We start from the raw sequence: 12,408 nt of genomic DNA on the forward strand, positions 1-12,408 counted from the left end.
GCTGGGAGTTCGTCGTTCTCACGGTGATAGTGCTGGAAAACGAGAGCAGAGGCGGTGGCGGCAGTGGAAGAACCCAACCGCCGGATCTCGCAGGCGAAGGAGAGATTTCCCCTCTTTGGTTTTGGGTTTAGACGGTTGAAGATCGGTGGGAACTCCACCGTCGATCGAACGGGAGGAAGAGGGAGGAAGGCGATCTCTCCCTCTGGCCTCGTTTTCCTCTTGTGTGGGTTGCTGGAGTTCAGTGGAAGTTCCACCGCGAGGAGGGAGGCGTTACCGCGCGAAGATTGAGAAAACGATGGTGAGAAATGCAGAAAAAGCGTGTGTCCGTTTTTATATCAAAACTCAAAAATTACCAAATGGGTCCACCTCATTTGATCATTTTCGGAAAGGCATTGTAATTTTGCAATTTTTATGCCGCCATACTTTTGTGAAAATATTTTGCAAAAAGAGGCTCGTGAAAGTTCTTTTCAGCATAAGCCTAATATCTCATACGAAATAGCGAAATAGCACTTTCCGAGTTCTTAGAAATCACCAAAAGAGGATTTTCATATATTTGTTTGAAATTTTAGTAGAAAAAATGAATTGTTATGTATTATTGCTTTGTGGTACCCTTAGTTTTATTTAAAATTTCAGAATAAGGATTCGAAAATCTTTTGTTCTATACATTATTACAACATACTTTGTGAGATTTTTGAACGTGATATACTTGTATAGATGCTAGACTTTACTTTGTTGTCATTAAATTAAATTAAAAAATAGCTTATTGCTTTTGTTTGAGAAACCGAGCCTGAGGGCGGTTTCTAAGAGGGGTATTAGACAACGTCTAGTAAGAAGAAACCCTCACTTTTGAAATTCGAAGGCGAAACGTAGACTGTGCACAATTGTTTATGTAAGTACGAGCTTTTGTTGTTGCCCAGTGTTTGGTTTTGTCCTGGGGGGTGGTGCACGAGAGTTCTCTTTTGTCGCTCACTCTTCTGTCTGTACTGGAGGGCCTACAGGGCCCGAGGTACTGCTGCTGTGTTGGGAGAGAGACATCTCCTGGTTCCTCAAACCGGGTTCTTAGAGAGGCCATGCTGCTGTAGCGGCAATCTGAGATATCTCAGAAGCCTTCACTACAGGTGCCCTCGATCCGTTAGATCGCTTGGTGAGGATGTTCTATTATGCCCACGAGGTTTTCTGTTGCTCGGCACGATAACTATGACATTGTCATAGAATCACAGTTGGAAGCCTACGAAATTTTGGAGGTTGTGCACACCTAGTTTTGTTTCTGATAATGTGATGTAACTCTAATATGTGTTAAGGTTTGAAGATATTTGTTTTACAAAGGTAAAATATTATTTTGTTGGGTCATGTTTCATTCATAGCTGAATTTTTCCATACTCAGAGGAATTTTGAACTTTTTTTCTATTCTACAGGTAGTCCTTGATTAGATTTTGGCTCTTGGAGTGACGTCATCGGTCTTGTGATGGACATGCATTGACATTCTCAACACTGCATCGGTTTTGGGGGCTTGTATTTATTTTAGTTGTTTGTGTTTTGGTCATAACTCAACACGTTGCTTCAGTTGTTATAGGAATGAAAAAAAAAAGAAAAAATTGGTGTCAAATTGGGTCCTCACAGCAACAGTTTGTCCTAGATTCTAGATTCTGCTTAGCTGTGTTCCACTTAGCCGTGTTCCAGTTAAACTCATTACTTTCATAAGCATAGTTCTATAAACATAAGCTTTCCTGGTTTCAATAAATGAAGATTTTGAGACATTCTACTGCAAATATGAACTATATAGTCAATTATGCCCAAATATGCATGCTGAAGTTCATCGTCACAACCTTCAGCCACACATCTCTCATGCATGTCGTCAGCAAAAGGCAACGCACCAGTTTGTCCCAGATTCTGCCTAAACGCATCTGACAATTTTTCTACAGTTAGATCCTCTAGTTACACAGTCGCAGCCGTTCAAGCCAGAAACAGTTGTACTGCTAAGGTTCTTGAACAATGGATCATGTATAGCCAGAAGATGGATTAAGAAATTTCATTCTCCTAATCCCAGTGAAGATAGAAATTTTATTAGCAACGAGAAACCGAAATGAATCACCAAAATCAAGTTGGGAACAAATAACAACATGCACTCAGTCGGCTTATCGGGAAAAGGAAAAAATAATCAGTTGCAGTGAAAGAAAGTCGGTGGAAAAGCCACTTTAAGAATGTAAAACACCAAGAAACTCCATTTAGCATTATAACTCCCCGTGATGGAAAACAGAAGACACTGCGAGAATTCAAAATCGTTCATTGAAACTACAGTGCATGGGAACACACAGAACACAAAACATGACGAACTGCAAACAGACTGAGAAAAAAACACATCTCCATTATAAATCAATAACACAAGTAACTCCCCGTCGAGTATCTATGGACACCCTCATAAAAATCTGTTTTGCCTTCAGAAGCCGAACTTAAAGAAATCCCAGACAGCTTTCTACCTTCAACCGAGAATTTCACCTCCCCAGTAAGTTCAATTTCTTTCTTAGCAGTCTCTTCATCGGGGTAGTCAATAGGCATTTGCGCTCTTAGACAGCCAGGAGGACCTTTCAAGGGGATCTCTTGGACACTCCATCTCAATTCCTTTTCTGATCTACTCAAAATTGCTTTAGGTGAAACCTTCAATAATGTCGGGTCAGCAGGCAACTTCACAACAAATGTGACGTTCTTGAGTGGTTCAGATAACTCTGGATCTGCAGCATACTGAATCATTAGAGAAAGCAAAGTTCCACTTAGACGTTTAACCAGACGAACCCTCAGTGGCAGCGGAGTAAGATGTGGCTGTAAACTATACTTCAGAATCGGTACTGGTTTGTCAACAGGAGGAGTCCTGACATGAAACATGCCATTTCCAAGATTGCTAAGAATAGAACTTTGCATAGCTGCCTTCTTAATCCCAGCTGAATTTTCAACTCGGAAAGAAAACTCTGTATCCTTAGCATTTGAATCTTTTGGAAGCAAAGTTCTAAAAAATACTGTGCCTCGTAGGCCTACTCTGACAAGCAGTGACTCACAAAATTCTGCATTGATCTCTTCAGAAATGAACAACTCGGGACCTTTCATTTCTTCTGTTTGCTTAACCAGAAGATTTTCAAGTGGTGTACCTGCACCAGCAGCAGTTGCAGCTGAGGCTGTTTTTGCAGCACTTTGACCTGACTGAAGTGCTTCAAGCCCACCAAGGCCTTGCAGCTTCGGCCCTACCTTCGTAGTCGTGACAAATTCAGATGCATCCAGACCTCCACCAAAGGCATTATCAAACCCTTCAAAAGCTTCAGCAAGGGTTGCTTCCTCATTGCCAAATTCAATCCCACCATACTCTCCTTCAAAACCTTCCACTCCAATAAATGTGGACTGAGAAGCGGCAGCTGGAGGAAGGGCCGTGACTTCCAGCCCAGCAAGAGCAACACTAAGATCAGAAGGAGCATCTTTAGCTTTATTAAATCCACCCACAAGCGCCTCGGGTTTATTGATGGCATCACTAGCTGCGAAAGGATCCTTCTCCACAGCCTCCTCCGCTGGCTGCTCAGGCTGTTGCTGCTGTTGTGACGTTTGTGCGGCAGAACTTTGTGGGGCAGGAGCAATCGTTGCAGCATATTCATCACCGGCAGCCAAAGTTTCAGGAGGCAATTCAAAGATGGCATTCGAGAAAACCTCGACATTACCACGATGTTCCGAAGAAGCAAACTCTACCTGGTTCCAACCTTCAGCTCCTCTAATCCGACCCTCAGAATCAAATGCTGAATGGACCATTTTAGGGATACCATCCCCGTGAATCGATGCCAATATCGTTGCAAGCCTAATGCTGCTGATGCCACGAAGAATTATGTCAAGCGCCATGTAAATCTCAGCGTACTTCTTCCCTAATTTGTCTGGAGAAACATCGACACCTCTACAGGCAGTAACAATGACCCTGACAGCCTGGTTCACAATCTCAATACATTCAAAAACATTGTTCACACTGTCATCGTGGTCTACTGTCGTGATGCCCAATACGTAGATCCCATTAACCAGCCGATAAATCACACGATATTTGCTTTCTTTCCCAACAATCACTTGGCCTCCAGCAGCTGAAAGTGGGTCATCCCCCAAAGTTGGATCTGCATCCTCGGAAGAAGTATTCTTGCCACCGGCAAATGCAAGGCGGGTATGTCGGAACGCCGACAGAACAACCAGAGCCCTTGCCGGAGGAAACCACTCGCGGGTTTGTAGAAGGATATCAGATCCATTGACAGGTTGCAGTGAGAGTGCTAAACACGCCATAGATTCCTATCCTAGGCCAAAATTTCCAAGATTTTGGCGTCGATTGTCCTCCTTCAAACTCAGTAGTTTAGAGTTTCCTCCGTATGAACTTTGATTTCCGCGATCCTTTTGATTTGGGCATCAAAGATTCATTTGTCTTCCCCTAATATGCTGAACCGTGAAAAATTATACTGCTGCTTAAATGATCCAGATCCGACATATTTCCAAATGTTTCGCAGATAGGTCATCACTGCATGCCCTCAAAATCCAGAGCTCAACCGTTCGAATGCAGCAATTTTAACAGTTGGGTCGCGAAATACACTAGGGTTTCCCAACTCTAGGGAATATATCTCACGATTCCCCAATTCTTCAAATAAGAAAGTTCGTCATCTGTTAAAAGAATAAGAGGAAAAGAAACAACGATCAGGGTTCAATTCATATGCAACCATGGGATTCTCATTATGCAAAATGAAGGTCTAAAGCAAAAGCTCCAGAAAAACTAGACAATAATTCTTCATTTCGGAATTTCCCAAGTTCTAAACAAGAACCCACTGACGCAACCAAATGACAAAATAAGATCATCAAAGAGAAACCGAACAAGAAAAATGGAGAGAGATAGTGAACACAAGGTAGATGACTCAGTGAAAGCGAATTTAAGAGACCGAACCTTCCCACGGATACCAGAACAGAGTGGCGTATCGTCGATTGCAGAGAGGGCAGGCGGAAGCAAAAGGACGCGACGAACTTTTCTCCCTCGTTCTCACGCTGAACTCAAAATAACGGGAGGATTAATTTAGAACGGATCCCAAACTTATCGAATATATCCATTTAACCGCCTTTGTTTCCGAAGAACGAAGTAGAATATTGAGTTTTCTTTACCTTATGCAACTCGAATGTCCGATTGCTGCGAGTTGATGACTACTACTTCGATCGAATATGTAAGGACCAAACATATCCACGATTTTTTAATCATTTAGTACAAATATAGTTTGGGTTTCAAAGTTAACACCTTATAATATGTTCATATTGGGCTGTCAGCATAGCTTGGAAATTTGGTTTGAAGCTTGAACTTGCACCACCTATAGTTTCAGGCTGTTAAGAAGTTGATATAAAAGCAACGAAGCGGGAATAAGAGCCCATTTATTATGAGGATATGTTGCTTTTCACAGAAGTTCAATTTTTCTTTTTCATGCGAATAAAATCTTGATGTGAACATGTTTTTCTAATTTCTCAACAACTGGTGCCCTGCTTACACTAAGGAAAAAGTACCCGAGTTTTTTAAGCTCCTGATTTCCTCCAAATTGGAGGTGTCAAGTCCAAACCGCTCACGTAGGTAGATGAAGTATCAAACAAGTACTCAGTGCCAAATCTTCTAACCATGCATCTTCTTGCCCCATTTTGGTATGAAAAGATCACTCAGCATGGGTCTATCTGAACCTATAAAGATCCAAATATGGCGAAGCTGGACTCTGAAAAGAAAAAGAAAAAAGGTTATTGGAACCTCGACAGCCACTTAAGGTAACCCATTGAATCGAAGGGTGATGGCTATAAAGAAATCAAGCTGCAATGAGGAGCACTGTCAGGCTAGGTAATGGGAGAACAGGTTCACGGGCCCCAATGGAGTAACAAAAATTAAGAGGATTCAGGCATGTAGATTCTCATTGAAAGGAACTAGCAAAGCTCCGTTATCTTTGCAAGTGAACATTCTAACCGCATGACTTGGAATTTTGAAATATCTAATATCAGTTTATTCATATTATGCCATTTGTAGTTCCAGCAACCATGTCAGAGGAATGGATTACTGGGACTAATATAGGTTGCAAGTGATATGAAACCAAGAACTAACATGAAAGTAGAGAGGAATGGCTTGCACAAAGCGCCACAAATTAGGACTAGGCTAACCAACCATTCACATGGCAGGTTTTTTTTCTCCATCTCATTACCAAAGGTCAATTTGTTGAGCTTTTCTGTACATGAAGAATTAGGGAAGCAGGCCAGCGAAGACCAGATTCTGATATAAACATTTCTGAATTTGGCATAATCAGATTCAAGTTGGGTAGAACAAGCTAAAACAGATTTTGATACTATCAACTAATTGGATGTGTTTCACATGTAATAGAGTAGGATTATCATTTTGAGGATTTTAGTGGCACTTTGTGCTGAACTCGAATCAATTAAGGATCACTGAGAATGAGTTGCTGGATCCAGCTAACCAGATACGGACTTGGACTCAATCTTTTGACATCCATCTTTGGAACGCACTTTATAGCACCTGTAAGCAGCAACTGGGTTGCAGCAGATCTTTGAGGGGCACTCAATTGAAGAACCGTCTGGACTTTGAACCCAACCACTTGAGCTATCATTAATCATTCACTAGCCTTTAGAACAGCATTTATGTGTGATTCTGTAGTTGCAAGGAGGGAAATCACCGAGTTTTGCAGTTGTGCTAGGATTTTGCGAACCCAGAGGCACAAGTTTAGTCGTTTTACAGTGGTCCGTTTTGCTTGTCCAGTACAATAAACTTCCATCATCAATTGAAACCTTATGATGATCACCAAAGTGTGCAAAGAAGTCAATATTTTAACTGCACAAAAACATTATGCAGCACCACCTTGCCAGCTGCGACAGAATGGCGGAACTGCAAAACCGGTTTGGTGATTTGTGTAATTTCTGCAAAAGTTGCTGCAGAAGATGATTCCCCAGGTATAAGGGAAGTCATGTAGAAAAATTTTGTTATCAGGATAACAAAGAGAAGCTAGATGATTGCTGCTGCAAAAGGTTAATTTGCGTCCCCGGGTTGGATGAGTAGAAAACGGAACCCTAAGCTTAGTTTAAAGTTTGGTCTTCACCTTGTGGACAGAGGAAAGGACTTGCGCAAGAAAAATGTTCGTCGCGAAAACGTTTCTGGTTTCTGAATAGCAACAACAAATCGCAAGATACACGCGTGGTGACATCGAGACATACTCCAATAGCATTAGCAGATGAATAATGCAGAAAATGTCTGATTTAGTTGCATTTTTTCAAGCTGAAAGTTACGGATCACACACTCAGCAGAGAGGTTATGGCAAGGTTGCAAATCTTTTCTTATTTCCTAAAGATTAGTTTGAAGCATATCAATTTATCGCTTTCAGAAAGGAGAAACTCCAAAAGAAATAAGAGAAGAAAAAGATTAAAGGGAGACTCTACGTCAAGGCAAAGTTTTATTTATACTGATATTAACTACTAGATTAACTTTATAGTGACAAAACAGAGCACTGGAAAGTGGAAAAAGAACCATTTCCTGATACATAAGCAGCAAAAATAGCTGACAAGCGTATGAAGTATGTCTAAAACACTGATATTTAGAAGTAACCGTTGAACACATAAGCCTAAGGCGTAACAAGCATTGGCATGAGAAACGAAAAGCTGAAGAATCAAAATTAACCCGATAGATGTCGTCCATGGGCTGTGACAGAAGGAACACACCTTTACAACAAGGAAAGGAAATGCAGCCTAAAAAATCTTTAAAATCAAAATGAGACATCGTTTTGAAGATAAGACAAGAGGATTAACTGATCAGCTTGTTTCTCAAGGTTGAATTAATGAACGAGAAAACTATGCAAATGAATCAACTTGGCATCTTCAAGCTTGAATAGTAGTAGCTCTTTGCAGACCCGAGCTCAACGAGTCTCTTCGCCTTCATATCTTTCGAGATGTTGACCAGTCTGTCAATTACATCCTGCAAAACCTCTACGCTGATGAAGCGGTTCCCATTTAAAACCTCCAGGCACAATTCAGAAGCCCTATTTATATCCTCTGCCGCACAGAGAGCAGGAATGATTGCTTCGTATGCTAGCCGGTTTGGCTGCATATCTTTCTTCTTCAGTTCCTCAAGCACCTTCTTAGCTTCTTCCAAATTACCCTCCTCGCAGTGGGCCTTAACCAACAGACTGAAACTAAGAGAATCCGGTTTCAGGCCCTTAGATTCCAATTCCTCTAATACCTTAACAGCCTCCGCAGTCTTCCCTTCTGCGACCAACCCTCGTATCTTCGCATTGAAACTCGACGTGTCCGGCTTTACCCCGTAGTTTCCCATCTCCGTCCAGACCTTCTCCGCCTCAGATCTCCTATCCCCACCATAGAATCCATTCAGCAGAGTGTTGAACGTGATCACATCGGGGTTAATTTCCTTACTTTTCATCTCCCCCAGCAATGAGAATGCGAGATCAACGCTGCCCACCTCACAGAAGGCCCTTGCGAGTATGTTGTACGAGTAAGTGTCAGGTTTAACCCCCAATTTCTTCGGCAACTCTCGAAACAGCACGCCCACCTTATCGAAATCCTTTCCCTCTGCACAGGCGGTGAGAACAGCGTTCATGGACTTAACAGTTCGGTCGCTCCCAAGACCGGGCATTTCATCGAACACTTTGATGGCATGGTCAAGCATTCCAGCGCGGCCGTAGAGGGTGATCAGGCGGATGTAGAACCCCTCTTTGGCAAGGTGGGTGTGCTTCTTCTGCTCCTCCAGGATTTCCTCGATATCGGAGAAGCGATGAGCCGCGGCAAGCTGGCGAACGGCGTGGTCATAGACGTTATGCTTGCATCTGAAGCGGTAGTGCTTGGAGCAATCCTTGAATTTCTCAACGAGACGGTTGCAGTCGCGCTCCTTGAAGATGTCATCCACCGCATCCTTCACGCGAAATAGAGTGGCGGCGGTAGTGGTGGTCGATGTGGTGGCGATGGTGGAGAAGCAGCGTTGATGGAGTGGCGCAGTTGTTCGCAGAAGAAGGCGAGATAACCCGGACGACGACATCGTTGCCTTCGTTTTCTTCCTCTTCTCACTTGGGGTTCTGCTGAGCGAGAGCGAGCGAGAGTGTGCGTGTAGGGTTTTAGGGTTTTAGGCGTACACTATTCTGCATTTGAGAAAATCACGTGCATTTTTATCGAGATACTTTCCCGAAAACCTATAAACGCCCATTTAAACGTGATATTTTCTATTTGGCTATACGTTCCTATATTTTGTTAGGTATAAAAGAATTGGAACTAAAATGGGGCTTTCTTTTAAAATTGAAGCTAAGCTTTGAAAATAATTCAATTAAGTTTATAACTTCGATGTCTACCATTAGCACATGACATGGACCATAAGATTAAAACCTTGACTTCTTGATTGTGAGTCGCCTGGGTTTTGTGCTTTGCCAGCTTGAGACAAGATGTTAGAATAATTTTCTTCTTATAAAAAATACAGCCTTTTCTTAATAAGAGAGAACATGTTTTTATAAGTCTCGAACTAAATAGCAACAGGTCAGACCACGGTATCATGCCTTATCAAGACAACATGTTGGCAAGATTTGGTCAAACATATTATATTAGATTTAACGATCTGTACATACCCTTCACCAAAACATGCATGCCTCTCATGATGCCGCACTTTTATTCTATAAATAGAAATGAGAACCAACAAACGGAAGCATCCTTCTTCTATTCTCCAACTCTTTGCCGCTCAACGTTCTCCTAAAAGTGCCCCTGTTGCAGGTGATGCTTTCCTTCCATAATTTCTTTCGCTTAAATTGCAACTTATCATATTAGATGAGCGCAACTTATCATATTAGATGAGCCTGAACGATCTCTCTCGCTCTCTCTGTGTATTGGAAAGTTTCACTATATATATATATATATATAAGTACTTGGTAGATCCCCAGACAACCAAATCAAGGACGAAAACCAGATCATCTAAAATTGATTGTTAATGTATTTTTTTACATAATCCAACCATATATCTTAATGATGTACTGATGACAATCATAACTAAGCTAGTTACTTGAATTCAACATGTTTTTATAGTAATCAGAAAATGAACAGTTCCTATGACATCAAACTTTTAATGGTAAGAAAATAAGTGTTTTTCTTAGAAACAACTCAATTAAGACATGTTTTATGTTGGATTAGTTATAAACATAGTAGAATAGTCATATTTTGTCCAAAATAATTTTTGTTAAAGCATTTAGGAGGTCTGGTTTTTGTCCTCGACCAAAGTGGTCTGCGATATACCAATTTTTCTCTCTCTCTCATATATATATACACACACACACACACGCACACATTCTTTTGTTTCAGCATCAAATGTTTTTATTATGTTCGGTGCTTCTTGTTTCCTGTTTCATAACCGAAGACCGGCCATTCATTATCACTTTGCACTTTTTTCCTTTCAAAAACAGTTTTCCTCGTTATAGAGCCGTCATGAGTGCTTTCACCCATGCAGTACGCCAACTTGGGCATCTACTTAGCCTCAAGAAGCACTCAGACAAGATTCAGTGCAAAACAGATGAATCGGGAAGCAATAAGAAAGGCGTCTCAGAATCACTTATTGAACTCCTACTGAATCCAGAGATACAAAAGGTCGGCATTTGGGGAATGGGGGGTGTGGGTAAAACTTACAATGTGAAGTATGCCATTGACATGGTGAGAGAAACAAACAGCGGCCGGTCGTTCGATCACATCGTTTTTGTGAGTGTTACACATGAATGGAGCATAAGAGATGTGAGGAATGACATAATTAAGGAACTATCCATGGAAGAAGAGTTAGGTGAAAATGGAGGGGCAAGTTTGTTGCATCAGAGGCTGAAGGGAACAAGATTCTTGTTGGTTTTGGATGACCTGTGGGAAACTATTAGCCTTGAGGAGTTGGGCATTCCTGAGCCCACCAAAGAAAATGGCTGCAAACTTTTCTTGATTACCCGAATTCATAATGTTTGTGAACTCATGGGTGCCCAAGCAAAAGTTAAAGTTCCAACTTTTTCCAGGGAAGATGCATGGGAATTATTCTGTGAAGAAGTTGGCAGCATGGTGCTCTTGCCAAACATTCAGCCCTTAGCCAAAAGCATCGTGGATGAATGCGGGTATCTACCGCTTGCTGTGAAAGAAATGGGAAAGGCCATGAATAGTTCAAGTGATGAGGTTATATGGTTAAACTCATTGAGTATCATGATGCAGTCGAGGCCACTGAACAGTAGCATGGAGCTAGTGTTCAGACAATTGAAATTAAGTTATGATCAGCTAAAAGATGTATTAAAGCATTGCTTCCTAGCTTGCACATTCTTTGGTGATAACCATGAGATCAGCATACCATATTTGGTTGAGAACTGGATGATGTGTGGTTATGTTGATATTGCAGATGAAATGTTGCTATCTGAGGCCTATGAGAAGGGGCTGCATCTGTTGAAAGAGCTGCTAGATGCTAGCATGTTGGAGCTTTCCAAGGACAGAGATCATATTACTATCAATAATATGATGAGGCACATGGGCTTGATGATAAAGTCGTCCAAGTTCATAATGAGAGATGGCCTGGAGCAACTTGAGGGACCAGAAGAAGAAGAATGGAAAGAAGCAGAGATGATATCATTGAAGGCCAGTGGAATATCAAGCCTCCATCAAAGCCCGGACTGTCCAAATCTCACTGTCTTGATTCTTTACAACAACTTGCAACTAAGAAGCATCTCTCCAAGCTTTTTCGAGCAAATGGCAGAGCTTCATGTTCTTGATTTATCATGGGCAGGACTGGACTCTTTGCCAGAGTCTATCTCCAAACTTACCAACCTTCACTATCTCGATTTAGCCTATTGTAGGTGCTTAAAAAATTTGGCATGTTTGGGGTCACTAAAGCAGCTTTTAGTTCTTGACCTCTCTGTTACTCCAATCGAGGAGATGCCAGAAGAGTTGGGCAACTTAACTAGACTTAGGCATCTGTTTCTTTCTGCTACAGTTAATCTCAGCAGAATTGCAGGTGGAATTTTCAACAAACTTTCCAAATTGGAAATCTTACAGATGCGTGCTAGCTCATACGCTTGGCAGCACAAAAGCAAAGAAAAAGAAGCCAGTTTGCAGGAGTTATTAGGCCTGAAATGCTTGTCTACTCTAGTTATTACTGTAAAGGGTGTAGGTGATTTTGAGTTCCTTCGCAACAACGCTGTTCAGGAAATTTGGAAGAACACCATGGGCGTTGAGTGCTATATACGAGGACTTTCAGTATGCATGAAATTTGAAGGAAAATTTAATAGTTGGTCTAGTGAAAGACAGGAAGAAGATTTGGCTGGTTCCATGTTATCAAGAGCTGCGTCTACCATTGAAAAGCAAGGGAAAAGATTCTTCGATATGTAA

The 12,408-nt window shown here is 41.5% G+C and overlaps 3 protein-coding genes across 3 annotated transcripts; 1 reads left to right on the top strand and 2 right to left on the bottom strand.

Annotated features, from left to right (window-relative positions):
• Positions 1–2,204: 2,204 nt before the first annotated feature.
• LOC116264845 (uncharacterized) lies at positions 2,205–5,084 on the bottom strand. Its single transcript, XM_031645267.2, has 2 exons — positions 4,943–5,084; positions 2,205–4,665 (listed from the first exon to the last, which is right to left on the bottom strand). Exon 2 carries the CDS (start codon positions 4,294–4,296, stop codon positions 2,374–2,376), a length of 1,923 nt encoding a protein of 640 aa, XP_031501127.1. The 5' UTR covers positions 4,297–4,665; positions 4,943–5,084; the 3' UTR covers positions 2,205–2,373.
• A 2,360-nt stretch (positions 5,085–7,444) lies between these two features.
• On the bottom strand, positions 7,445–9,173 carry LOC116263825 (pentatricopeptide repeat-containing protein At1g55890, mitochondrial-like). Its single transcript, XM_031643614.2, has one exon. The coding sequence runs from the start codon at positions 9,065–9,067 to the stop codon at positions 7,883–7,885; it is 1,185 nt and encodes a 394-aa protein (XP_031499474.1). The 5' UTR covers positions 9,068–9,173; the 3' UTR covers positions 7,445–7,882.
• Positions 9,174–10,491: 1,318 nt separating this feature from the next.
• On the top strand, positions 10,492–12,408 carry LOC116263669 (probable disease resistance protein At4g27220). Its single transcript, XM_031643399.1, has one exon. It carries the CDS (start codon positions 10,492–10,494, stop codon positions 12,406–12,408), a length of 1,917 nt encoding a protein of 638 aa, XP_031499259.1.

The sequence above is a fragment of the Nymphaea colorata genome, chromosome 11 (assembly GCF_008831285.2).
Source record: "Nymphaea colorata isolate Beijing-Zhang1983 chromosome 11, ASM883128v2, whole genome shotgun sequence".
NCBI classification, from domain to species: Eukaryota; Viridiplantae; Streptophyta; class Magnoliopsida; order Nymphaeales; family Nymphaeaceae; genus Nymphaea; species Nymphaea colorata.